General features: G+C 38.2%; 1 protein-coding gene across 1 annotated transcript in view; it reads left to right on the plus strand.

Moving 5' to 3' along the window:
* The window catches only part of RASGRF1 (Ras protein specific guanine nucleotide releasing factor 1), an 892789-nt gene that overhangs the window by 809466 nt on the left and 57074 nt on the right, over window positions 1-26249 (plus strand). The window contains exon 24 of the mRNA XM_044076380.1: window positions 25851-25930. Coding sequence (XP_043932315.1) covers window positions 25851-25930 — 80 coding nt within the window. The remainder of the gene's footprint in view (window positions 1-25850; window positions 25931-26249) is intronic.

Below are 26249 nucleotides of genomic sequence, written 5' to 3' on the forward strand. Positions count from 1 at the left end.
AAGGAGAGAAATATGTACGTTTTTGTTGCATGTTGTTGCACAGTGTGATGTTTGCACTATGGATGGATATTCCCTTGAGAGAGGTCACTCTGGGGTTGCCATGGCAGCTTTGCCTTGATCTCCGCAATAACAAGTGCTTATCAAGGAATAGAACATGTCTAGGCCAATGTTTGTTGATGAAACATTAATGATTGGAAGTGCATGGATGGCACTGGGCTGGGTCTCTGCTGTATCCCACGGTTTGGGAGGGGTTGGTGTGCCTTTTGGCCCTGCGGATTTTTGCCATTTTGCATGGTGGCTCTGGGCCGCTGGTTTTCTGGTGGAAAGGGAAAGAGCATTGGAGATTGGGTTTGGTGGTGGTAGCGGTCGTTTGAATTTTGGTTTGTTCCCCTTGCTGCACTCAGAGCAATGCAGGGCTGTTGTTTCTTGGTTTCTGTGGATAGCAGGCAGTTGGCTGTCATCGTGGCAATATGTTTTGGTTCCCGGTGAGTCACGGGGAGGATGGAGAGCTTGGTTTCGGTGGGTGAGGGTGAGGAGGTCGGCCGTGTGGATGGAGGTGTGCTGGTCACTCTTTTCAGCAAGACTGACTGCTTGTAGGATTTCATGTGGTATTCGCGGGCTTTCCTGGTTGGGTTTTTTCATGGGCTTTAGTTGTGCAGTGTGTTTTCTGTGGGTGCATTTCTGGTCAGACACATCTACACACTTTATGCAGAACTCAGCAGTCAATATTTCTAATAGTTAACTCTATATCAGTGACCATTGCTGTTTTGTTGGCAAAATTGCTGGACGGTAGTCCTTGCTAATTTAACAGGGATTTGACATATTTTACATTGTAACTAGAAGATATACTGAGTAAGAACCATAAGCCACCTGATTAAATTGGGTATGAGTGGTGAAGTATGCGTGTCTGTTGGCAAATGTCAAAAAACAAATAAATAAATAAATAAAATCATTCCATGTGTGGAGGATCGTTGTTTGACTCTGTTACAGTACCAGGGAGTCACTGCTCTGTCACGGTAGGGGGTTGCTGATGTGTATGGGTTTCCTTTAGTTGACCGTTTAAAAAAAAAACAGAGGGGGGATCCTCGAGTGTTTCTTGCTGGCCACACAGGTTGGGAGGAAATGTGGCTACATGGTTGGGCTTTAACTTTTAAGTTTGTAAATGCAATATGTAAAAAAATGCCCCAATTGTCCCACATTTATTAATGGTTTTGTTCAGATTTACCTCCTTGAGAGGTTGAAAGGTATTTTGAGTATACTCATAGGCAACGTTATAAATATTGCAGGCTGTCCTTTTGGTGCTTATGCTAATTCTTGCCTACTGCTATGAGGTCGTGGTTATGGCAGGCTGCAGGAGATGATGACAGTTTTTTTCATGCCCTAGAGGAGCTTATGCCAAAGAAAACCAAATAATTCAGTGGGGTCAGCGGTACAAACTGGTAGTTCAATGCATAGTTTAATTAACTAATTAATTAATTGATTAAGTATGTATGGATGTAGATAGAGTGGTACATATTTAGGTATGGATGGCTTATAAGGCTGTGGTTATGGATATGGGAAATTCTGGGACTTTTTTACAACTAATTGGGGTGGCCTATTGAGTGAATGCACTATGTTGTAGTTCAGAAGGTCTGGGTTCAAGACCTGGCAGTGGTAATTGTTTAGTTATATGGTGGCTCAATTGGGCAGAACAGGCTTTCATGGTAGAATTCAGTTTGGACATAATTGATGTGGTCTAACGAGAGAGAGTTCACCAGGGCACTGGACCTGAGAGGAATGGGTATGTTAGGGGTGTATCTTTCTAATATAGCAGACATGTTATCTACCACTGCTGGGTGTGGGTTGAATTAGGTATAATTGTAGAACAAATAGTTAAAGATGAAGCTTCCTAGAGGTCATTTTCTTGGAGATTTTGGTCATGGGCAGGGTAGAGGCTAGACAGTTGGTCAACAGGGTAGGTTCTTGACTCTGCTTAAGATTGTTATTGAGGTGTTGGTTACAGGAATGTTGTGAATTTTCTCTCTTTCTTTCTAGGTGGAGGCACACAGTGGCTGGTGGTTGACTGGCCAGAATTTGACGAGGGTGTTTGCTGGGGATGTCTCGGATGCCAGAGTTGTGCACACTAAGGATACAAAGGACAAGGTGCAGAGTGAACAATGGTCGGTGGCCTGTAAGAAGCAGAGTCATGAGGTAGCTGATTTGGCAGGCTGGGTTATTCATTTTATTTATGGTTATTATGCACTTGTTTGTAGAAGTAAGATATTCTGCTAGGGAGGCTGGGTTGATGTTGGGTAAATGGTATGTTAACAAGTGTTTGTTTTGTACTCATTAAGGCATTTCAAGGTTGGTGCAACTGGGTAGTGTAAGGCCAAGGTAGAATAGGGTATGTTGTGGCAAGTTATAGCAAGGTTTGATATTTGCTTAGGGGTAATTTTGAGTTTTTACTAGCAAGAGGAGCGGCACCAATTTCAGGAGCAGGGGTAGTTACTAGGTTAATGGCTCTAAGGTTTTGATGAACTAGCCAGCTTCAGGTAAATAAGATTCCTAAGTCATAATTACATTGAAGAAGGTTAATGTAGGGGGTATGGAGGTGGGTCCCCTTGATAGCATGCAGGTTAAGATGTTGTTTATGTTGTAGTGAGTTTACAGTTTCTTTTCTTTTACAGATCCATGATGACGGTGCTATATTGGACATTGTGCCAGGGGCTGGAGTGATGGGCAATGAGGTCATAAGGGACGTGCACAGAGTCACAGTTGCATATCTGAAGATGGTGGAGGCACAGAATTTGAGGTTGAGACAATAAATGAGCCTGCATTCCCCAGTGGCTGAGGGAAGTGGGTTGCGCAGGTGATGCATGCTGCAGGAGGTTTATGGATTTGGAAGGTGGAAGCAGTCGGGGTCTGAAGGAGGGAGTTTGGAGGGTGATTTAGCAGGATATACTTTACTGTTCTGACTATCGGTTGCAGAAGACATTCTAATCACTAGAGAGGTATAATGGGGCCATGGAGCATGGTTAGAAGTGAACCATGGTTAGTGTTTTCTTGGAGTGGATGTTTTGGTGGTACGGTGGGGTCAAGGGTAATTCTACTAATTTTAGTTTCATTAAGGTGCACTTAGTGCTGGTATGTTAAGGCATGGAGATGATGATGGTGATCAATTGTAATTTACAGGTGATGGGTACACCGAATGATGTTTGGCTTAATCCTTCCCTTTATGTCAGGTAGTTGGTGAATTAGTTTGGGTAGATGGGAGGGGGAACAGCCTGGTCAGGCTGGTTGGAGGAGAAGAGGGACAGGCTGTGGGTTGGAGTGATGAAAGGGTTAAATGGAGGGAAGAATGATTGGGAGGAAATGAGGTAAGGGTTGGGAGGAGCTTAAGGGGTTTAGACAGGTGTAGTGGGGCAAGTAATCACATTTTTGGCATGAACTTGCTACCCACCCGCCCCCTTTTTTGTTGGTGGTTTGGTGAGGATTGTGGTCATATTATCAGTGGGGGTAGGCAGAGAAGAGGGACAGGCTTGCCCTCTTCTGTTCCCCCTCTGGTGTCTGGATGTTCATTTCAAGGAATTGGGGGAAAGAAAAATGAGCAGCTGGAGGAATCTTGCTGGATTGGTAAGCAAGCGGAGGTAAGGATGCTGCTTATTTGGTTGGAAGGTAATTCAATGAATGGTGTATGAAGTGAGATGAGACGCTGCTTCATATGAGTAAGGTCATGCCGTCCTGAATTATTTGGTTGGATGGGTAATTCAATAAATGGGATATGAAGTGAGTCTGGGATGCTGCTTCTTAACTAAAGTAAGCGAGCAAAGGTATGGACACTGCTTACTGGGCAGGATGAGCTTAATGGACAGGATGAGTAGGTACACTGCCTTAATTAACATAACAATGATGTTTATGCTGTGTTTAGAATCAACTATACTATGTCCAATTGTAATTAATAATTTTTGGTGAACAAAGCTATGTTATGGAAGTTTAATAAAGGTCATCAAATGTCATTCGGTGTGATGTGTTCATTGAAGGGGACCTGGACAAATGACTATAAACTCTGCATCGATTCCAATATATAATTTGTATATTGTTGCAAGGCAAGTTATTGGTCTGTAGTTCTTAGGGTGTCTTGCAGGATCACTCTTAAGGAGGAGTATAATTTTTCCTGTTATTAATGATGCTGATGTCTGTTTGGGATATGCATATAAGTAATTCTTACACACGACTAGATTTTTGTATAAAGATGTTAATGCCTTTATCCAGAAGTTAGGTGCTGTGTCTGCCCCTACATTAGAGATCCTTTCTGTTTCTTTCAGTTTTTCTATCCACTCAGCATCTCTGTTATGTAAAACAGGGTTTTCATAAATACTTCTCCAAAGTGAGCCTTTCTTTTTATTTTTTGGTGCTGTTTCTATTCCTTTTTTTTTTTTTTTGCAATTCTCTATAAAACATTTTTGAGTCATCATCGAAATACTTATCTTGTTCTTTTCCTTTATATTTATGTGCATACCTTGCAAGTTTTTCTGCCTCTGCTGATATTGTTTAGTTTATTATTGGGAATAGTGTATGATAAATTCTGGTCTGTTTTGATACTGTCTTGTGTTTATCACATCTATCTTTCTAAGCAATTTCCCCTTTTCTTGTTCTTCTAACAGTGATACGTCTTGTCTTAATTTCTTTATATTTGTATCTGTGTGATGCTTCCATGGTGGCATTCTGCTTGTTCCCGTCCTTTCTTTTGTTTCTCTATGTTTTTGTGCTAACACTTTATCCATTATTAGTTTGGTTGCAGAGTAATATGTTTTGTTTATTTCCATTATATCATGTGAATTTCATTAACAGTTATGATTACTGTGCTCGTCTGTTTTACCAGTCATATAACATTTTGGATCTTATTTACTTTCTGTAATCTGTTTCTCTTATCTATCTTAATATGACTATCCATCACTACTAAATCAAGCAGGTCTACCTTTAGATCGTTTTCTTCTGGACTGAGAGCGTCTTCTTTGCTCTCGATTTCCTGAGAGTATTCTACAGAAAGTTCTAAAATATCTTCCTGTGACATATCCTCTTCAGATGCACCCTCTTCACCTTTTGCTCCTTCATATGTTAATCCATTGGTCCATCACTCAGAATCATTACCTGTATGAGAGCTGCCCTTGTTTCTTGCTCCTACCCTTAAATCTTCTGCTGGATTTTTGTACCAGTCTCCTGAAGAAAGACTCCAAAGCACCTCCATGTGGCAAATCTTCTACAGATGCTTCTGGCTCTGCCTGCTTCTCCTTAATCTGGGCACCCATCATTCCATCATGCTGTGACATTGCTAGTGTTGGAGTCTCCACATAAAATCCTTTGCTCTGCAGATAATCCACAAATTCAATTTCTGTTTAACTTCTCCATTACTAATTCTATTTTCTACATTCCTCTTTGTGTTCTTACTTTTTATTGTGAAACTTTCCATATCCAGGTGTCTTTGCACATATTTCTCTTCAAATATCTTTGGAGCTGCATTTTTTTCTATTGATTAGTTTGATATTTTCCACAGTGTATATACAGCACGATACCAGATTTATTTTTCTTTCCCCTGTACACGTTTCTTTATTTATACTTTTCAAAAAGCTCTGTTTTTTGTTCTTTACACTTTTGTACTTCATCTGTCACTTCATTTTTCAGGTGACCCAATTCTTCTTTGTCTATATAATGTTTTTTTTGTTAATCTGTTCTATTAAAGAACATACTTTTTTATTTGCAGCATTTGGAAGTTTTTCATGTGCAAGTACTTTTCTTCCTCCTAATGTCTCTTTCCTAATCTTTCTGAATATCCTGTGTCTGGAAATCCTGAGCTTCTTGTATAATTGTTACAACACAATGTCTTCCTTATCCTCAATAGCCCACTTTGTCACCTCTATAGCTCTTTTTCAGCCTATCAGTTTTTGTGGACTACTACTTCCTTCTACCACATAGGGCCATCTTCCCCTTGAGTCTGCCTAACCCTATGGTAGCACTGTTTCCATGTCTTGACCATTCTACACTGCCTTTTTTTCCAGTTCTGGCACCAGGATTGTGCACTTTTTTATCCTGAGACCTGTTCACCCAGACATCTTTTTTTATTTCTTAACCTACCTTTCTCCATGATATATAAAATACAGTCTATATATCAATGTCACTGCCGCAGTGGTGCAGCGGTTAACACTGTCACCTCACAGCAAGAGGGTTTCCAGTTCAATGCTCTGATGGGGTGTCTTCTCTTTGGAGTCTGCATGTCCTCCCTGTGGTCACATGGGTTTCCTCCTGGTGCTCTGTTTTCCTCCCACATTCCAAAGACATGTAGTAGGTGGATTGGACACTCTAAATTGTCCATAGGTGTGAGTGCGTGTGTGAGTGAGTGGTATGGATGAACTACCATGGCAGGGCCAGCCACCTAGTAGTGTAAACTTTGGCCCAAGATGATTGTCACTGTTGAAGTGACACCCCGATCCCATGTGTAAAAGTGGGAAAAGGGGTTGAAGATGGATGGATGGATATCAATGTCATCTTGAAGAGAGTTTATGACAACAGGGTCCACCATGTGAAAGTGTTCACCAAGACTTGAGGATGAATTCACTTCCAGCCATACTATTGTTATTTTCTTGTTAGTTTCCGCTCTCCATTTGAACCCCATTTCATCTTTCCATACGAACCTGTCTTCTGGAAGTTATGAAATAATAACTGACATTCCAGAAAATCTGTTACATATGGATAGTGATAAAAAATTTCAAGGGTACCTATGTTGCCTGTAACCACCTTCAATGGTAATGTGAAAAATACTGTTAAATCACAATATAAGAGGTGTATGGAGAAAGTGAAACACAGCTATCAAAATGCAAACAAAATGAAGGAAATCGTGGTTATCCGAATGGATAATAAAGGGGGGGGGGATATCATTCTTTAACTATAAAAATTATTTATAAATTAGAACTAAATTAATTCATTATATACCATGTGGAATGAGACATAAGGAATTGTTAACTTGCTGGTCCATAAATGAAGCACAAAAAAGGTGTATTATTACAAGTGGCAAAGGTAGTTGGCACCTTGGTAGAGTCTCAGGGTAGTATCAGACAGATTTTCACTTGGAATAAACAAAGTCTGAGTCCCCTTATATCAAAGGTTCCTTAAGTGATAATAATGTGATAAGCTCATTGTACAACTACAATCAACCATTTTATACCCAAGCCTCATAAACCCTTTATTTTCCTAAAGCCTTCTTTATCACCCATTCTCATGTATATTTACATCTGGATCTATATTCATTTTATACTCTATTTTCAATTTATGACATGCATTGATATAGGTTCATTGGTGTTTACTAGGCTAACGATCACAAGGTTCTTTTTAAGCCTAGCCATGCATCCCAAATCTCTGACAAGTTCTGATACTCTTGAATGTGTAAGGACGGACTTTGGAGGTGAACCAATTACAGGCTGCCTGGTCCATTAAAGACATAGATGCCAAACAAGGGATGAATTTCCTGTTCTCCATCCAATTGTCCAAGTTACACTTGAATTGGATTAGGGAGGAACTCTGCTTCATATGGATGGGAAGCCTGTTCAATAGAAGGGGTAGTCTCTGGGATACATATCTGTCTCTCCGGCAGGTCCTATTTATATCATAGGCAAGGTTTAAGTCTTTAGAAAGAGTAATTCTGGTGCTGTTTGTTTTGTGGATATGCAGGAGGTCCATCATAATAGGATCTGACAATGCCTTGTATTCCGGGCATAAATCTCCCTTCATGAGCCTGTAGGAGACAGAATACAGGAATAGGACCTAGAGGCAGTCTGCATAGGACATGTTACTTACTCCCTGTATTCTTTTAGTGACAAAACTCTGAGGACATTCCAGTTGTTGGATATGCCTGGTTAGGTACATACAAAGGAAGCACTGTACTCAATGATAGGTCTGATGAATGCCGAATACAGTGGAACAATGACTTCCATGGACCTAGTTCCCATACCTTTGTTTATAAGTTGTGCAACATAGAATGATTTTCTCACTACTGTAGACACATAATCCTCAAAGGCTAGAGTACTGCCTATGTGTTTTCAAGTCCATGACTACTGGGTCAGCTCTTAGGAATGTGTTGTCAATATGATAGTTACCAGGTGTAAATGACTTCTCGAAGGATACTATTATGCATTTCTTGACATTTACTTTTAGTCCATGACTCTGGCACCAGTTGTTTGTATCAGTCCTTCCTGGAGAAAATTTTTGTTGGTGGGTGATTCAATGACAGCTCCTAATTTGCAATAGTCTGCAAATTTAGTCAGCCAGAGGCCACTAACGTTGGCCTTAACTTCGTAGAAGTCCGATCTCTGAGGGACTCCACTTGTGACTGGCCTCTTTGTAGAGGTGGACTCCCCAGTTCTAACTTCCTGGGTCCTATCTGTCAGCCAGCTGGCCATTCACTGGGTAACAGGGGTGTAGCAAGCAAATTCTATTTTGTACTCACAAGCTCTTAGTGCTACCCCCACCAGACACCATTCACTTAAAAATGGACATATCTCTCATAAATGCTGTACCCCAAGCACTTAATACATGTAAGTAAAAGTTTCAGCTGTTCCTCCTAAAACTATTAATAATATTGTTTTTAGATTAGCAATATTGTGTATGTTGTTAAAGGCACTTATTTAGAAAGTTGTAGACATACTATAATTGGAAAAAAGCCATGTTGATATGATGCTCAGAAAAATAATGTACTCAGTAGAGTACAAAGTGTTGGGTACACCCTTGCCAGGTAACATAAGGGTTTGTACCTAACCTCTTAAGTTTGTCAACAATGCTTTGGTGACCTTCTCAAAGAATTCCACCAGGCTGAGTATGCATGACCTGCCCTTGATGAAACAAAAGTGTTGGGTCGTGTCTGAAGGTTTCCTATGTTATTAGTGAACATGTCCATGATAATTCTTTCCATGGCTTTGTAAGGAGGTCATTGTCCCACTGTACTCATCCCTCATTAGACCCATTATAGGATACAACACCCTGTTTGGTATCTACCTCTCAAGACATCTGCAACAACTGGAAAGGCCGCAGAAATACCAGACTAAAAGAATCACAGGCCTAAAGCAGATGCCCTATGCTAACCATCTAAAAATACTCCAGCTATACTCTGTCACATATTGTCTACTCAGAGGCAATCTTTGCTTAACATACAAGGCTATGTCAAACCCAGAGCTGTTGGACATGCTACACTTAAAGAAATACCAATCCCTCATGCCACATGCTCCAGGGATCTAAACCTTGTCATCACAATGAACAAAACATGCTGGAGGGATAGGTTCCTGACCCAGAGACTCCCCAGACTCTGGAATAGACTGCCCATACATGTCAAGCAGAGCGCCTCTTTGGCCCTCTTCAAAATGAACCTTGACGACTGGATGGGAGATAGGAAATTCACCCCGGGGATCATGTCAGTCGCCCTCCTAGACAGGGGTCCAGGGAAGTAAATATTGTGGGCAGAAATAGCCAGGGAAATGTTATGCCTAGGCTTGAAAAGACCCTAGGGCCGATAGCCTAGTACCAACCTATGAACCTAAGTGAGACTTATGGTTCCATAGCTTCCAGTGCTGGTTGATGACCCACCTTTGTGCAGAAGGATGAGACTGTTGCTGTTTTCAATTTATGAGGCACAAAGCCTGTTTGGATGCTACAGCTAAATAGCAATGCCAGATGGCTTGATAGATAATATTTCATGCTATTTAGAAGGCATCCTGGGATATATTCTGACTCCAATGATGCAGTGTTCTTGGCCTTAGGGAGGGCATTAAGGACCTGTTCCTTAGTGATAGTAGGGGGAGTTATATTTAGTGATATTTCCTGAGGGAAGGTTGAATTTGAGAGCCAGTAGGTTTGCTATATCTTCTGGCTCAGTATAGATGGCTCCATTTACAATGAGCTCTGCACACAATTGTGCATTGCCTTTGAGGTAGCAGACATAGCTAAAGAATGTATTGTGGTTATCCTTTGAGTGGGAGGCCAAATTTACCTCAAATTTGGCTTTGGTAGACTTTATTTGTCCTCTGAGTTGTTTGTTTAGTTTGATGAAAGTGCTTTCATCCTGCTAGGTACTGCACCTCCTAATTTTTGCCATGATTTTCTTCCTTCTGTTATAGAGCCTGTTGATGTTATAATTCCACCAGGGTGGCTTGTTGTTTGAGTTAGTTTTGTACTTCTTCCTGGTAGGTACAGCTGCCTCTATGCATCTTTTAACATGCTTGTATAGGGTTTCTGTGAGCAGTTCTGCATAGGCAGCAGTGTTCTCATGGTTTATGGGGGCTTGAAATTTTGCCAGGGTATCACTTAATAGTAGGAAGTTAGCCATAGAGTAGTTCATGAATATTCCAGGGCTAGCTGGGATTCCAGGTTTTATTTTTACTTCAGAGGAAACTGTTTTGTGATCTGACCATACCAGAGAAGGCATTACACTAGGGGTTGTGCAGCACTCTCCCATATTAGTGAGAAACCAATCTAGTATGGTTGCACCTCATGTTGGTGTACTGACAATTTGATCGAGGGAGTTTGTGTTTACAAAATCCAGGAATCTCTTTACCTGCATGTTTGGTGTTGTATATGATTCCCAATTAATAGTGGGGTAATTAAAGTCAGCCATGAATATGGTATTGGGTTGGATGGTGAAAGTTTCCAATAAGTTTAAATATATGGTATGGGTTTCCTGGGTCATACAGCGGGACCTATAGTTTGAAAGCAAGTGGTACTGGATTTTGCCTATGGTGATTTGAGCATGGAGAAGCTCAAGTGCATTGTCCTGTTTGACCAGCCTTGAGGTATATTTACTTTTGATGTAAACTGAGACACCTCCACCTTTAGACCCTGTCTGTTTAGCAGCTGATCTAAATGTGTGGAAGGCATTATAAGCTTGCACTGTAGGTGTTCTGTCCGCAGCTTTAAACCATGTTCAGTGTGTTCACTCCAGTACCAACTACTGTTTAAACTGTTGCTTTTACCTATACAAAGAGGAAAGTACTGGTCCACTCTGCAAATAACTATATTAAGCAATAAATGCACAAATCAAATGTACAGGGGAAAATGAAGGCAAATGGTATTACATTCTCTAGAGACAATGGAAAATTTTGCTAACCTAAATTTCTATCAACCATAGCATTTCCAAATTAATTGTGAAGGACATGCTGGGCCTCATATATTAAAACCTAGTTAAGCAGTCGGTGACGTGCTAGCCTATACCATAGCCAAGAATGCAAGCTGTTTTTATCCACAACCCCAAACTCTATTTTTAACATCATAGTTTCTTATTTGTGCTATTCCCATACCCTCAAGCTCACATTTGCACATTAAAGTTTCCCTACCTTTGCCATTTAGAATCTTATATTTATATACTACTCCTTTTACATATTTACATTCAAAAACATACATACATTTTTTACCAGTTTCTGAAATTCCACTTAACATTTTGCTAGATACAAAACTGAATCATTATGAAGAAACAGAAGTTTTTTTTATTTAGTCATTCACTTCATTTCAGTACCTCAATTTGCACAGCTATCCAAGAAGTTAGTAACATTTGGCAGCAGTTACGTGTGCTGTGGAGTGTCACAGAATGGCCTGTTTCATGCTTTATTTTACAAATCTTCAATGACCACAGAATATCAATATTAGCAGCTAGTATGGCTTTGAATTCTATGTGGCTTCTTAAAAGTTTGTATCAAATTCTTCTCTGTAAACTTTCTAAAAAATGGTGCCACCATATATTTTTTCTTCTGTTTCAGTAACCGTGTTTGCTTAATCGGAAACTAGTGATACTCTCATAATGTACCATACTGAAGTTCACACAAATCATCAACAAATGGAGAACAATAAACAGTGAATATGTATGAAGAAAGAATGCAGAACATTGGTAGACAAATAGACTCTAAGACTCTAACACCCCAAAATGGTTTCCGTGTAGGGAAGGCAACCATCTACCCACTCTTCAACTTGTTCTTCTCCAAGATACCAGTAAAAACTCAGCCAAATATCCAACAGTCACCCATGAAAATCTAAGCCAAAAAGAGGAAAAAAATGTAAAAAAAAAAAAAGCCAGGCTGACCACTGCCCAATGTTCTGTTGACTGAATGTTGCTATCGTTTCTAACTAAAATGATCCATTTTGGATAAATCTTTTCCAGGATCACTTTCACATCTTCCATACAGGTGGTAGTAGTGGAATGCACTGTCTGGTGATGGCCTTCTTAGAAGCCAACATAAAAAATCAGCAGTATCATTTCATGCCTATCCCATCTTTTGTTTCGCCAGTCTGTCAGCTTTAGAAATACTGGAGTCAACACTACTTAATCTTTAAATCTCTGTAGCTTAGACACTATCTCAACATATGTCACTGGTCCTCTACCAAATGATTCACACACCTTTCACCAACATAATGTAGAGACTGCAACAAACAGTTTATTTGACTTATTCAGGGTGTAGAAATATTTATGGTAGCATTTTTCCAGCTCAAAACTTCTGAACTTCAAAGATTTGGATGCCCATCTGGAAAGGACACAAAGCCACTCACACTAAGCAGAAATATGTAACTGATGGGTCCTGCACCTACTTGTGCAAATTCTTTATCAAGACTTTTTTTCATCAACTAGTACACCATATTCCACACTCCCTAGATCCATAAAATTAGCATACTAGATATGCCTTGCACAAAATCCATCCCATCCCAGTCTTAACTCCATAGAGGTGATCACCCATTTATTCTTCCGCATCCTGATGATCACATATCTATACAACAACAAATTCCACGCCTGAAGTCAGACTGAGCCAGGCCAAAACACTGGACCTTCTGTCTTGACCATCTGTTCTGAATACTTCAGGGACAGTGTTCTTTGCAATTGTTCCTTACAGCCTCACCACCGCAACCAACAGATATAACAACATACAGCAGTCTAATTGCTACTGAATCTCATGAAAGTAAGTCTCACCCCATCTGAGTTGTCAACCAACAAAAACATCTGAACACTTTCACTTTATGAGTCTGAACAGTCTAACAAATAGCTTTCCAATGGTTTTCATAAGCATCTCACAACCCAATATTAAAACAGTTTTACTTGGCTATAGTTAGTAACCCCAGCCCCACCCCATGCCCTTGTGGGCAATGTGATCGAATCTTATAAAACTATGGTTTTCCTTCCACCCTCCTCACACACATACACACACACACACACACACACACACACACACACACACACACACACACACACACACACACACACACACACACACAAAGTAGCACTTTCTAGAAACTTAAAGAAACATTTTAGTATGAGAGGAATGCCCAAGTTACATATGAAATCAAGGATAAAATAAGTATCTGAAACATATGAGAAACATCAAGAACGAACATCCTCCATCAACCGAAGGCATTCTTGAAATTTCTGATTAGCAGTGCAAGGGAATTATCTATTGATTGAAAAACTTTAGATGCAATTAACACCCAAAGAACATAATAAAATCTTGATTCCACAAATGAAGGTAATCCCTCCTTAACTGGCAGATGAAGCAAAATTTACCACCATATCCTCCAGACTCAGCCAAGGTTTACAGTTTAGCTATGTAATCTTCAAGCCTAACTAAATACACCAAATTATCTACAAACAATGATGGATTATATACCTTCCTTCATTACAGCTATCCAAGACCGAGACCCTCAAGGTCTAAGTTAGCGACTCCAAGTAAAATACAAAGAAGAGAATTGGCAATGAGTCCCTCTGGCAAGTCCCTCATGTCAAATAAAAGGAGGTGAAGAACCAAACATTTAGCTTTATTTTAGCTGAAGCACCATTATAAACAGAGACTTTCTAAGAATCCCATGACCAAATATCTGTGAATTGTCTGTTACTCATGCCTACATAAAAAGCACCGCAGAAAGTGCAGTAACTAAAATAAACAATGTTCTTAGCCCTGCAATCAGCATAAAAGTTTGTGTCTGTTTTAAAGTGCATATTAGGGTGCATGTAAGTAGGACTAGAGTGTATAAACTTGCAGGCTGTGCACTTTCTGCTATACTTTCTATGTAGGCATGAGTAACAGACAACTCAAAGACAGGGTGCTGGAACATCAGAGAGACATTAGAAACAAGAAAGACACCAATGCCCTTGCTAAGCATATTATGTGCCATGGACAGGAGCATAATTTTAAATTCCTTGTGCTAGAGATCATTCCTGATATTTTAAGAGGGGGGATCTTAGGAATCTCACGGAATCTGCAGAGCAAAAATGGATTCTGTCTCTTAATGCTGATAAAATACCAGCTCTTAATGAAGTTGTCTCTCTTAAGCCTTTTTTAAAAGCTAGACCTCTCAAACACTGAGTATAGGATTGTTTTTTAGACATAATTTTTATATATATTTTTTATCTTTTTTATATGTTTCATTTGCCTGCTTTCTTGTTGTGACATTTTTCTCTTAGATAATTGATGCTTTTATCACTGCTTTAATTGACTAATTAACTTATGGTATTTAACTGCATTTGCTACTAGTTTAGAACAGTCTGATGAAGTGGTGAGAGCACACCATGAAAACGCTTACTCTCTTTTGTGTGCATTAAAGTCTATTGTTTTAACTTCAGCTGTGTTAGCGTTGGTACTTTTTTGTTTTTCTTAGTAGTTACTTGTTACTGTACCAATCTATTTTTATTCTCAGTATACTTTTTACACTGTCTAAAGAAGTGTTTTTATTGTTCATGTACAAAATCAGCTTTCAAGTGTTTAAACTTTCTCTGATCTTTCTTGGGAGTTTATAAGTTAGCTGTATACTGCTAACTCTGTATATGGCTTACATGTTCTACATTTTTAAAAACAGGTTCATATACTAAGAGTATTGCTCCAACACTTGGTGGTGGTAGAGTATAATTTCTGTCATTTCCAAAGTTTATGAGATATGTGTTTTTTTTAATATTTAAATGTGCTTTTACAGTACCTGCACAAACATCAATTTGTTCGTGTAGTTGAGATTTTTCTCCACCCTGATTTAAGAAGCAAAATTTTAAAATGGCTGTATTAAAAATTCATTTCTAAATATTCACATAATTACAAAGATACCACATTTTGCTAACTATGGAAACTCTGATTTCTACATTTCATGTATTTGTCTAAAGCCGCATCTTTACTGTGTTGCATGATCATAGAAAACATAGATTTTGGTAAAGATATGTCTGTCTACCACTAAACCAGTAAACAAATAAAAATAATCAGCTAATTTAGCCTATCTGTTGGTTAAGCTTCAGCTTAACTAACAAGCTAACCCCCCAGCTAGTAGTAATTGCCTTATATCAACCCCTGTATTCAGTTTCTCTTAGTATTCTTGACCTTAAAACCTGCTCAGAATGTTAATTCCATATATCTAACAGCCTACCGCTGAAAGAGAGCTTCCTCAACTCACTCTTGCACCATCCATCCTCTCACTGACATTAAATCACATAAAGTCCCTAAATATAAACACAAAAAGGGAAGCACTAAGAAGCCATGTAAACATCAAACTGTCAATGGCTTTAACAAGAGTTAAAAATAGCAAAATAGTTTCACAGTGTCTCTAAACCACCACAAGCTACTAGTTAGCTATGAATTTCTTGTACTTGCATTATGAAGTAGCACAAGCAAATAATGAACTTCTCGTGCTGTATATTTAGAGAACATATTTTAGAATAATCTTTGATGATATGGTTTGCCAATTATATGCATTTTAACCACTTTTTTCCCATGTTTTGTATTGTTGGGGTGTTAAGTGATGCCAAGTGCTCCGGATTGTGCGGAACGCTCCGCATTTGTGATCAATTAAGCCCAGTGTTCTGCTGTTCCACAATGAGCAGCCATTGCTTCACTTTTTGACTGGCTTGTATATCACAGTTATAGCCAATCAGCATCGCAATATACAAGCCAGTCAAGTAATTTGCATCTTTAAGAAAGCGAGTGAACTTTTTTGCGCCTGACAATGCAATTCTCCCTCCCCTTACGTGCTCAGTGTTGCCCTCCCTGCTGCCTACGTTCCATTCAGGAAAACCTGTGCTGTGATGGCCAAGGGAACACCCCTTTTTTACTGCATGCTCAGATGTCTGGGGATTAGTTTTATTGGATGTGAGTGAGCATCCTTGACTAATGAGCGTAATCTCAACATGTTTGTTAAGTTTTGCTTCTAAGAAATGGAAGCATTGCTAATAAAATCAGCAGACTCTGTAAGGTGGTTGCTGTTAGTTCATTGTTAGCAGCCCCCTCCACATAGTTATTTTCTGTCACAACTGGCAGTTGTCAGTTATTGAAGGAAGGTATGCAGAACAGTGCTATAGTGTTGTCACTGTGCCATGTGAGTGTCTGCTTAATTCTGACATTGTCTACCTAACAGTGGTATTTGCTGCCTCTTCTTTGCTTAAGTGAGGGTGTTCCCGTTCAGAAGTGTTTTCCCCACACAGAAGATGTTACAGTAGCTTAGTGTGTATTTGGTCATTGCTAGCTCAGATTAGGCAATCCTAGCTGAAAATGTATATCTCATTGCATGACTTTGCTGGTGAGACCAGAATTAAGTAAGGTCATACACTCCGAATTCTGTAATAAATTTTCTCATATTATCATACTCTAATATGTGATCTTTGTATAGTGTTGCCAATGGTTTAAGCTTGCAGACAAGTGGCTGACTTGCATTCCAGTTGAAATGACCAGTTTATGTAAAAGTCAGTTGGATTATCATTTATTTCCGCATAAAAGTAGTGTATAGAGGAGACATTGGAGAGTAATCACACCTAGCATTTAAGCACTTGGTGGCCTTAAGGTGTCTGCTGTATGCAGGACAGCAGTGAAATGAAGAGAACAGACACTCAAAGCAAAAGTATTAGATATTTTAGAACTGAAAATGTGTTTAGTAGGCCCTGTACTGGTTGATTCTGAACATGTCACGCATACTCCTTTGCTAAACTTAATTTATTTCATTTGAAACTGATCAGATCAGACATGTTCAACCATGCCTTATTACTGTGTGTGACTCTGCAGAGGCAGGAAATGATTTACATAGTTTTTCAGAAGGCTAAAGTAACTCATGTAATGTTTATGTTCATAGTACAAACAGTTGATTGAAAAATGTTGCAAGTGGAGTGGGTAATTGTGTGTCCATGTTACTGCTGAAGAGAAAGTTAAGAATTGTCTAAAAATAAAAATGGCATTTCTAACAGATGCATGTAATTTTATAAATTGTTTGACACATTTACTCTTATCAGGTGTATGTAAGGTGCACCATATGTTAAGGATACATCTAGAAGAAGAAGTTTTGACTTGTAAGTGGGAGATTGTAGGTTTTAGACCCGTTTTTACTCTTTGAAATCCATTGTTATTTTACTGCTGTCAACATAGGTGCCAGAAGCTGTTAGACTGGGGGGGCGGAGGGTGACAGGGGCACTTAGTAAACTAATACCTCACTAAAAGAGTCACAAGCCTAAAGCAGATGCCTTATGCTGACCATCTAAAAAAACTCCACCTATACTTTGTCGCATATCACCTGCTCAGAGGCGATCTCTGCGTAACATACAAGGCCATGTCAAACCCAGAGCTGTTGGACATACTACACTTAAAGAAATCCCAATCCCTCAGAGCCACACACTCCAGGGATCTTAACCTGGTCATCACAATGAACAAAACATCCTGGAGGGATAGGTTCCTGACCCAGAGACTCCCCATACTCTGGAATAGACTGCCCATACATGTCAAGCTGAGCGCCTTTTTGGCCCTCTTCAAAAGGAACCTTGACAATTGGATGGGAGATAGGAAATTCACCCCAGGGATCACATCAATTGCCCTGTTAGACAGGGGACCAGGGAAGTAATAGCCAGGGAATTGTTATGGCTAGGCTTGTATAGGCCCTAGGGCCGATAGCTTAGTACCAACCTATGAACCTATAAAAAGGGTAATTTTTTTATAACTATTTGCTACCACAACATAGGTTCACTTGGAGGGCATTTTAAGCTTAGCCAATTCCCTTTTGGTGCTTGAATTAACATTTTCTGATTGGTCTTAGCTATCCCCATGGCTGATAATTGTATATTAGCCCTAGTGAGAACAACTGTGATCATACCATAGATAATTTGAGGGGGCCATGTAAGGGATGCAGCATTTAGGAATTGCCTTTATCCATTAGTGGCATGAGGGGAAATCCTGGAGTACATTTTCTATTACCCATCCTTAGATCCAAGTTGCATTTGAATATGGATGGATGAGCTTTGCTTTATTTTTATGGATAGTCTGTTCCGGAACAGTGGTAGCCTCTGTGATATATATCCATCTCTCCACAACATTCAGTTTAGATACCTGGACTGAATATTTCTTATGCTATTTGACTTGCTGATGTTCAGTAGGTCCATCTGTATTAGGTTAGAGGATGCCTTGTAAGCCAGACATGTCACCTCTAAGCACTCTGTAGGATACTGAGTATAGTAATAAATCTTTGAGGTGGTCCATGCAAGACCTATTGTTTAAGACTTGTATCCTTTTAGTAAGGTATCTCTGAAGATATTCCAATTGTTGCATGGGGCTGGACAGATACATGCCAAAGCAGGCATTATACAAAATGATTGACATAATGAGAGCTTTGTAAAGGGGGACAAAAACATCTCTAGATCTAGTCACAATCAATTTGTTTATAAGCTGTGCAATATAGAAAGGCTTTATGATTCTGGGCACATGTTGGTCAAAAGTTAGGTCACTGTACACACAAGTTTCCAAATGCCAAACAATTGGATCAGTTCTCAGAGGGCATTGTCATGATTTTTACACCAATTATTATTTGGGATAAACCTTCCTGAATGATGGTTAAGTCATTTGGGGATTCAATAACTTCTCCTAGCTTGCAGTCATTTCAAACTTAGCTGGCCAAAGTTCTTTGGTATTTCCTTTTACTTTTGAGATGTATATGCCAAACAGAAAAAGTCTCAGCACTGAAACCTGGGAGACTTCATTGGTGACTGGTCTCTTCCCCTGTTTTGATCTCCTGCATCCTGTGAGCCAAGCTGGCAATGCAGCTGGTGATGTAAGTGTTTGCTCCGACATTATTCATCAATGCAGCTGGTGATCTAAGTCTTTGCTCTGACATTATTCATCAATGCAGCTGGTGATGTAAGTGTTTGCTCTGACATTATTCATCAATGCAGCTGGTGATGTAAGTGTTTGCTCCGACATTATTCATCTTTTGTACTACACCTGAGTAGGGGATTGTCTCAAAAGGCTTGGCTAGGTCAAGGTAATGTGGTGTGAACTGTTTTACCTTCATCCATTGCTTTGGTAACAAGAGTAAAGCTTAAAATTTGCCCATGATTTTGAGCCTTTCACACTTTCCTCTGGGCTGTTTTCAAGCACATTTTTAGGGCCATGCATACATGTATGCATTCATTGATTCACCTTTCTGATTGTATTAAATTATATTCCTTGTATAACACAGCACACTTGTTAGACTTAAGTTTGAGCGCATTTTAAATTTATTGTTTAAACATTTTTCCAGTAGGTATTGAAACAAAAATGCATTAACCAATAATGACAAAACTGCCCTATTCAGAACATTTCCATGATAACAGTCTACTTCCACACACAACTGCATTTTAAATTTATTGTTTGAACATTTTTCCAGTAGGCAATGAAGCAAAATGTATGCACCAATAATGACAAAACTGCCCTATTCAGAACATTTCCATGGTAACAGTCTACTTCCACACACAATTGCATTTTAAATTTATTGTTTGAACATTTTTCCAGTAGGCAATGAAGCAAAATGCATGCACCAATAATGACAAAGCTGCCCTATTCAGAACATTTCCACAAATAACAGTCTACTTCCACACACAATTGCATTTTAAATTTATTGTTTGAACATTTTTCCAGTAGACAATGAAGCAAAATGTATGCACCAGTAATGACAAAACTGCCCTGTTCAGAACATTTCCATGACAACAGTGTACTTCTACACACAATATATAAATACAGAACCGCAGTAGTGTAAGCCATAGGCATGTTGCACAGCTTCTTGAACTTATTTTCAATTGGAGAGGGGCAAAATGCCAAAAACCAGGGACACATTTTAAGCATTGCTTGTATAATTTTGGAAAGTTGATTGCATAAAATGTGTTACCACCATGCATTTCACTGCCAGGTCTTGGCCCTAGAACGCTGTGCACTATAGTCAGAGCAATATACCACTAAGCTAAACCAGCAGTTTCTTAAAAAACAGGAAGACAAACTTAAAGACCACTCACATTGAACAACAAACTATTAAACTCTCTGACTGATATTCACAAGACTGTAATTCCTCAGTAACTTACAAAAACAAAAAGAAACAAAAAACTAACAATTAAAATAAAGGAGACCTAGCAGTTGTTCTGGAGTTTTAAGACACTTGCTAGTAATAAAGCTTAGTGTTTGAGCATGATCAAAGTCATTTTACTACACAGCCCCCTAACTTGCAGTATTACACATGCACACACGTGTGCGCGCACACACACACACACACACACACACACACACACACACACACACACACACACACACACACACACACACACACACACACACCAGCTTGCTCACTCTGAAAAAGCTACTCCCAGTAAGTCCGGACACCAAATTCCATCTTCTGAGTAAATCACCCAGGCCAGCTTCCAAAAATACATCCTGCAGCAGCTAAATAAAACCGTCCATTCCCGCTCGCAAAAGCATTTGAAAACCAGAAATACATGCACCATGACAGGTGCAATGACATCAGCTAATGCACGACAATAAGAAGTAATTTGGGACAGTTTGAGGTACGGATGATCTGCAAAAGTGGGGGGCTCCCCTCCCCCCTCACTCTATGGCTCCAGCACCCATGGCTGTCAATTTAGTTGAATAGCTGTTAACAATGAGGTAACACTGACTGATTGATTGAAAAGCAGTAGACATCTAAGAGGCATAATGCATTCAATGTTTAGGAGGAAAGATTTGTAGTGAGTGACACCGAATGTGTGACAGAAGGGTATGATGACAGATTTGGGGGTCATGCTGCAGCTTGGGAATGGAGTACTTTTCTGAAAAAGCAGAGTTTTTATTATTTGAAGAAATCAAGAAGTTCCCCTGGGTTAGTCAAATGGAAGAAATGATTGGAGTTAACAGAGTGAGGGAGAAGATGCAGATATTTTTGGGTCTGGCATGGGGGTGAATCATAACTTGGAAGAATAGGAGAGAAGCCAAGTAGAAAGAATTTGTTGTTTATGATCAACATGAATAAAGGAACTATGGGTAAGCAGTTGCCTAGCTAATTTGACTGCGATACAAAATGTAGTCTTTTTACTTATGAAGGTAAAAGTATCTTCACCAGGTTGTGTGCATCATAATTCATGGAAATAGGTCACTGCTGTCTGAACCACACTGTCTGTATATTGCATTTTATCAATGGTTTCTGCTGACTTTGTTTTATTTGATGTGTGTCCTATTGAATTTTAAAAATATACAGTATTCACGTTGTTCTTCTGACAGAAAGCCTACTTCAACCAGGTCCCATGGAAATGGTGTGTTTTCACATATATCCCTGTCCATCTTACTGTTTGTGGCATTTGTACCTCTTTTTCATTTTTAAAATGTCACTGTTCATCTTTTTTCATTTTGTGTACCGTATTAGCCAGGTTTGGTGCCTAGTCCTCAAAGTGTTACACAAATCAAATACTGTAGATTGCTAAAGGTATATATATATATGAGTGAATTACTTTGTCATTTTATTTTAAGACACCAAGCTCGGATTATATGATAGCAGTGCAGGCTATAACTATGTATATCATGTCTGCTACATACTGTGATATATAAATCTATGTTTAGTATATGAGAAGTGTCTATGTTTTGATAGTGTATGAAACCGTGTAAGTAGAATATATAATTATGTATATAAACTGTATGGCATTCTATGTTATCTGCCTATCTTCCAAAATGTATACTGTCTCAAGCATTGTTGACTGGACTATTTTGCAAAGACAAAATGTTGATGTGTTTCAGTGTCAATGCTGGGAGCTTTTCTTCCCGGGGTCCCTCCGAAAATAGCCCCCACCCAGCAGAGCTAACCTGCTTAACAAAAATAAACAAACAAGAAAGCAAGCAAACAACCAGGCAGAGATATAGACAATTAAGGAAGAAATGGCAGCTAAATTTCATAGTGATCAACAAAATACAAACATTAATTTGGAGGTATCCATGTGAGAGCAGATGCTATAAAATGTGATATAGATTCTCTGTTTTGCCTCACTGACAATTTATATAGTGTGATATGTTTACTAGGTGCTAAAATCAAGCCAGGCTGATATGGGTTCATAAGAATGTTTTAAAACAGGAAAAAATATCTCTGAAGTAAACCGTCAGATTGGACTGAAAAAAGGGGGTATCAAATTTACTTAGTGGTGACCAGAGAGGTAACAAAAACTTACTACTGCCAAACCAAACAAAAAAAGAAAAACGAGCAGGCAACAGATACTTTGACACTTTTATTTAAAGTTAGCGCTTTCGCTGAAACAAGTGAATCAGCTTCTTCAGACTGAGTAAAAAACTCAATGCCTCCCAGTTTAAACACTCGAACTAAACTCAGAGCCAGTAAGCAACTATTCACAAACATGATGTCATCATTCAGTTTCTTAATTAAAGCAATATTGCCGATATTTGTAAAATAAGTTAATTTATATAAAACATCAAAAAATCACTTTAAATAAGGAAATGAATAAACCTTAAAAACTTTCTCCATATGCTCACTGCTAACCATACCCTTCCAGAAACCACTAGTCTAAAACACTAAATCTTATTCATTTAAAAACAATATAATGAATATTGATACCCATAATGTAAAAATGTATATAAAACTATATACAAAAAAATAATGAGTTATACACCATAACTATTTTAAACCTACCTAAACATATATTATTAAACTATAAAATAACCTTAACGAAAAACTATAATTGTTTATGTTGTACTAAAATCAAATATTATTATATTTTTTCTAGTGCTTAACACGTTGTATTTACTAGAATCAAGACCAGAAAAATTTGAGTTAATACAATATAAGTTAACTTCATAAACTCAAAAATGTTTTTATGCGTAACCAAAACTTCGTAAAAATGAGGTTAAATGCCCATTCCTACCTAGTAAGGGCCTTCAATTTCAATAAACTTTTAATGGATAAAGCCTCATTTAACCCCAGAAAAATATGCGCTGCTGTTCGAATCTGCCATTACAACTCTGCCTCCTCCAATTTAAGTTCCCAAGGCCCTCCCCTCTGTTTAAACTCCATTTGTTGCAACACCACAAACAAAAAAACTTCTGACCAATCTATTAGATTTTTAATGACTTTTTCACTAGATTTTCGTCTTACCAGGGAGATTATTAATAAAAACTGGGTGTTCATTTCAGATGATATCCATCTTAGAAATTCTTTAAGTTCAACCCGTCAGTTGACTTTTAGAAGGGGTTTGAACTTGAAATGTCTAGTTGAGAGGTCCATAAGAACTTCTAAAATGAAGTTGGAAATGACTAATTGTGGGAGATGCCACCAATGCAAGTATATAAAAACAACAAACAAAGTAAAAATCAGAGATAGAGAATATCATATATATGGTAGGCACAATTGTGATTCCCAGGGGGTAGTTTATGTAGCTACCTGTGATCAATGTGAGGCATTTTATATCGGAAAAACTGAAAGGAAGGTACAATTAAGGATTTATGAGCATCAATATAGTATTAATAACAAAATTAACACCAATGCTCTGGCTAGGCATATCTCAGCTTTTCCTACCCACAGATTTTTTGTTTGTGGTGTTGCAACAAATTCTCATTTCAGTGGTATATAAATTAAAAAGGGAGTTTATGGGGGCGATACTGTTTAGAAATTTTTTTGAGGAAAGTGTTCTCCCTGGAGAATGGAGAAAGCAGTATTACAGGAGCGATGTCAGAAATTACATACCTATAAGACTTCTGTTTAACACTAGAAAAATAAGGAGAAACCTGTATCCGATATTCTTCTGGAGGAACTAAAGATCGTAAATGCTTTTTACAGTCACCAACATACTCCGGAAGGGTCTTTGCCACAGCAAGGCAGTACTTTTACAGCATAAATAGATGGATTTAACAAGAGTTCCAGGTTGATGTTATTTACATTTATTGTCAAGTGTTTTTGGTATAGTGAACAATGTGCTTGTTACATAAATACATCACAGTCTTGGACTTTTCTGAGAGTTAGTTTATTTGGAATGTGAGATGCTTCATTAGCAGAGAATGATGTACTGAACTGGAAATACACCACAGCAATTAGAACAGCATTTACAAATGAGTTCTTCTAAACACATTATTGGGACCTGACATTTTCAACAATTATTTAGCAGATGCTGTAAATGACAACTCATTATTTTATATTACACATGCAAACAACAATAAAATGGGTCAGAGTACATTTAGACCTAAGGACTGATAGCATGTTCAAGTTATCCTTAACATGATGAATGTCATGCACAAACACATTGCATGTGTTTAAGTGTCAAGACAAAATGTGTCATTCACTTCGAGAAAAAAAATTGATATAACATATGACACCTGATAATATGGAAATTGTCAGTAATTATAAAGATCTAGAGTAAAATGGACTGCCAAAGTTAATGATGTTGATGGAACTGATGCGAACATTCAAGAAGGTGGGAGAACAGATATGAATAAAGATAGAAATGGGGAACAGGTAGAATGTTGAATACACTCAAAGAGCAGAACAGATAGACTTATTGCTGCCTTCGGCCACCATGCAAATATAACATAATCTCAGAGATGAAGTGAACAAAACGTTATCTTTTCAAACATACACACTCATACTTTTCATAAATACTTTTTCTAGGATGATAAACACTATACTCAAATGTCTAAATCTAGAAGCCCTTAGGTGATATTTCTATTGGGATCTCAAACTTAGAAGGCCAATCACTAAGAACAAAAGGACAACTTAGTGGTTTTCAAAGTCAGTTACAGAGCTATGGAATTCCCTGCTATGGCATATCAGGCATAAGAAGGCTATAGCTGCCTTTAAGTCCAATCTGTTTAATCAGTATGTTAACAAATGGTATAAGATCTTGTAGGCAGGCATTTTAGAATGTATCTTTCCCTGCACATAATTTGATTTAATTTGACTCTCAACTTATATAACTATTAAGGATATCAAATAACATGACTTTTAATTTTATTCATATCTTTAATCAGGAAAGATCCACTGAACACTATTGTTTCTTTTTAGGGAAAACCCCAGAGCTTTGGTCTGGTTATGTGACTTCCTAGGAGTCACATATTATCCGAATGGAGTTTGATGGATTCAAATACAGTTCTACAGTATGGAGCTAGATAGCAGGCTATAGTCTTAACCTTATCTATTACACCAACAGATCATAACATTTTTATTTTTATTTTTAACTATAGTTCATACAAGGGCTAGATGGTAAAAGAAAGAAAGAAATAAAACATGGTATACTACTAGAGACATTAACAACCAGACAGAATATACCTAATATTTTAAGATGGCAGTGAAAACATATTTAATCATATGCATTGTGCCTCACAGCTAAATTCTGTTTCATTTTATACTTCATTGCTAAACTATTTTTTATGTTTTGTGCATGTATGTCATACACAGAAGATGTAAAAATATTATATGTGCAGTATTGCATGATTTTTCTTTCAGCTAAATGGAAGTAAATAAAAAGTATAGTAATTGCATTATATTTATTGGTTTATTGAATGACATTTTTTAATTCAACACATTTTCTGTTTGATTAATATGTGTTCTTTTGATGTTTGTTACAGACAAGAGCTTTAATTGACAAGCTACAAAAATTGGTATCATCAGAAGGCAGATTTAAAAACCTTCGAGAAGCTTTAAAAAAGTAAGTTACATACAAAAGCAACAATATGAAATGTTGAATTCCCTTCCACTTATGGAAGCAGAAAGCAATCTTGTTCTGGGTTGCAGAAAGCAAAGTAAAAGTTCAGTATTAACAACAGAAATACTATTAAAGTACTGTACAGCAAAATAAACACATTCATTTTTAAATGGTCTAGTCAACATCAAAATATATCGACAAAAAATACAGTACATGTATATTTTAAACAATAGTTCATGTTGTTTCACTATTTTATAGGCAGGCTACACATTTATAAAACAGTACTGGAATCCCATGTATGTGAATATTTCATAACCAGATG

Source organism: Protopterus annectens, chromosome 7.part0, assembly GCF_019279795.1.
Source record: "Protopterus annectens isolate FY-2018-M chromosome 7.part0, PAN1.0, whole genome shotgun sequence".
Classification (NCBI taxonomy): Eukaryota; Metazoa; Chordata; order Ceratodontiformes; family Protopteridae; genus Protopterus; species Protopterus annectens.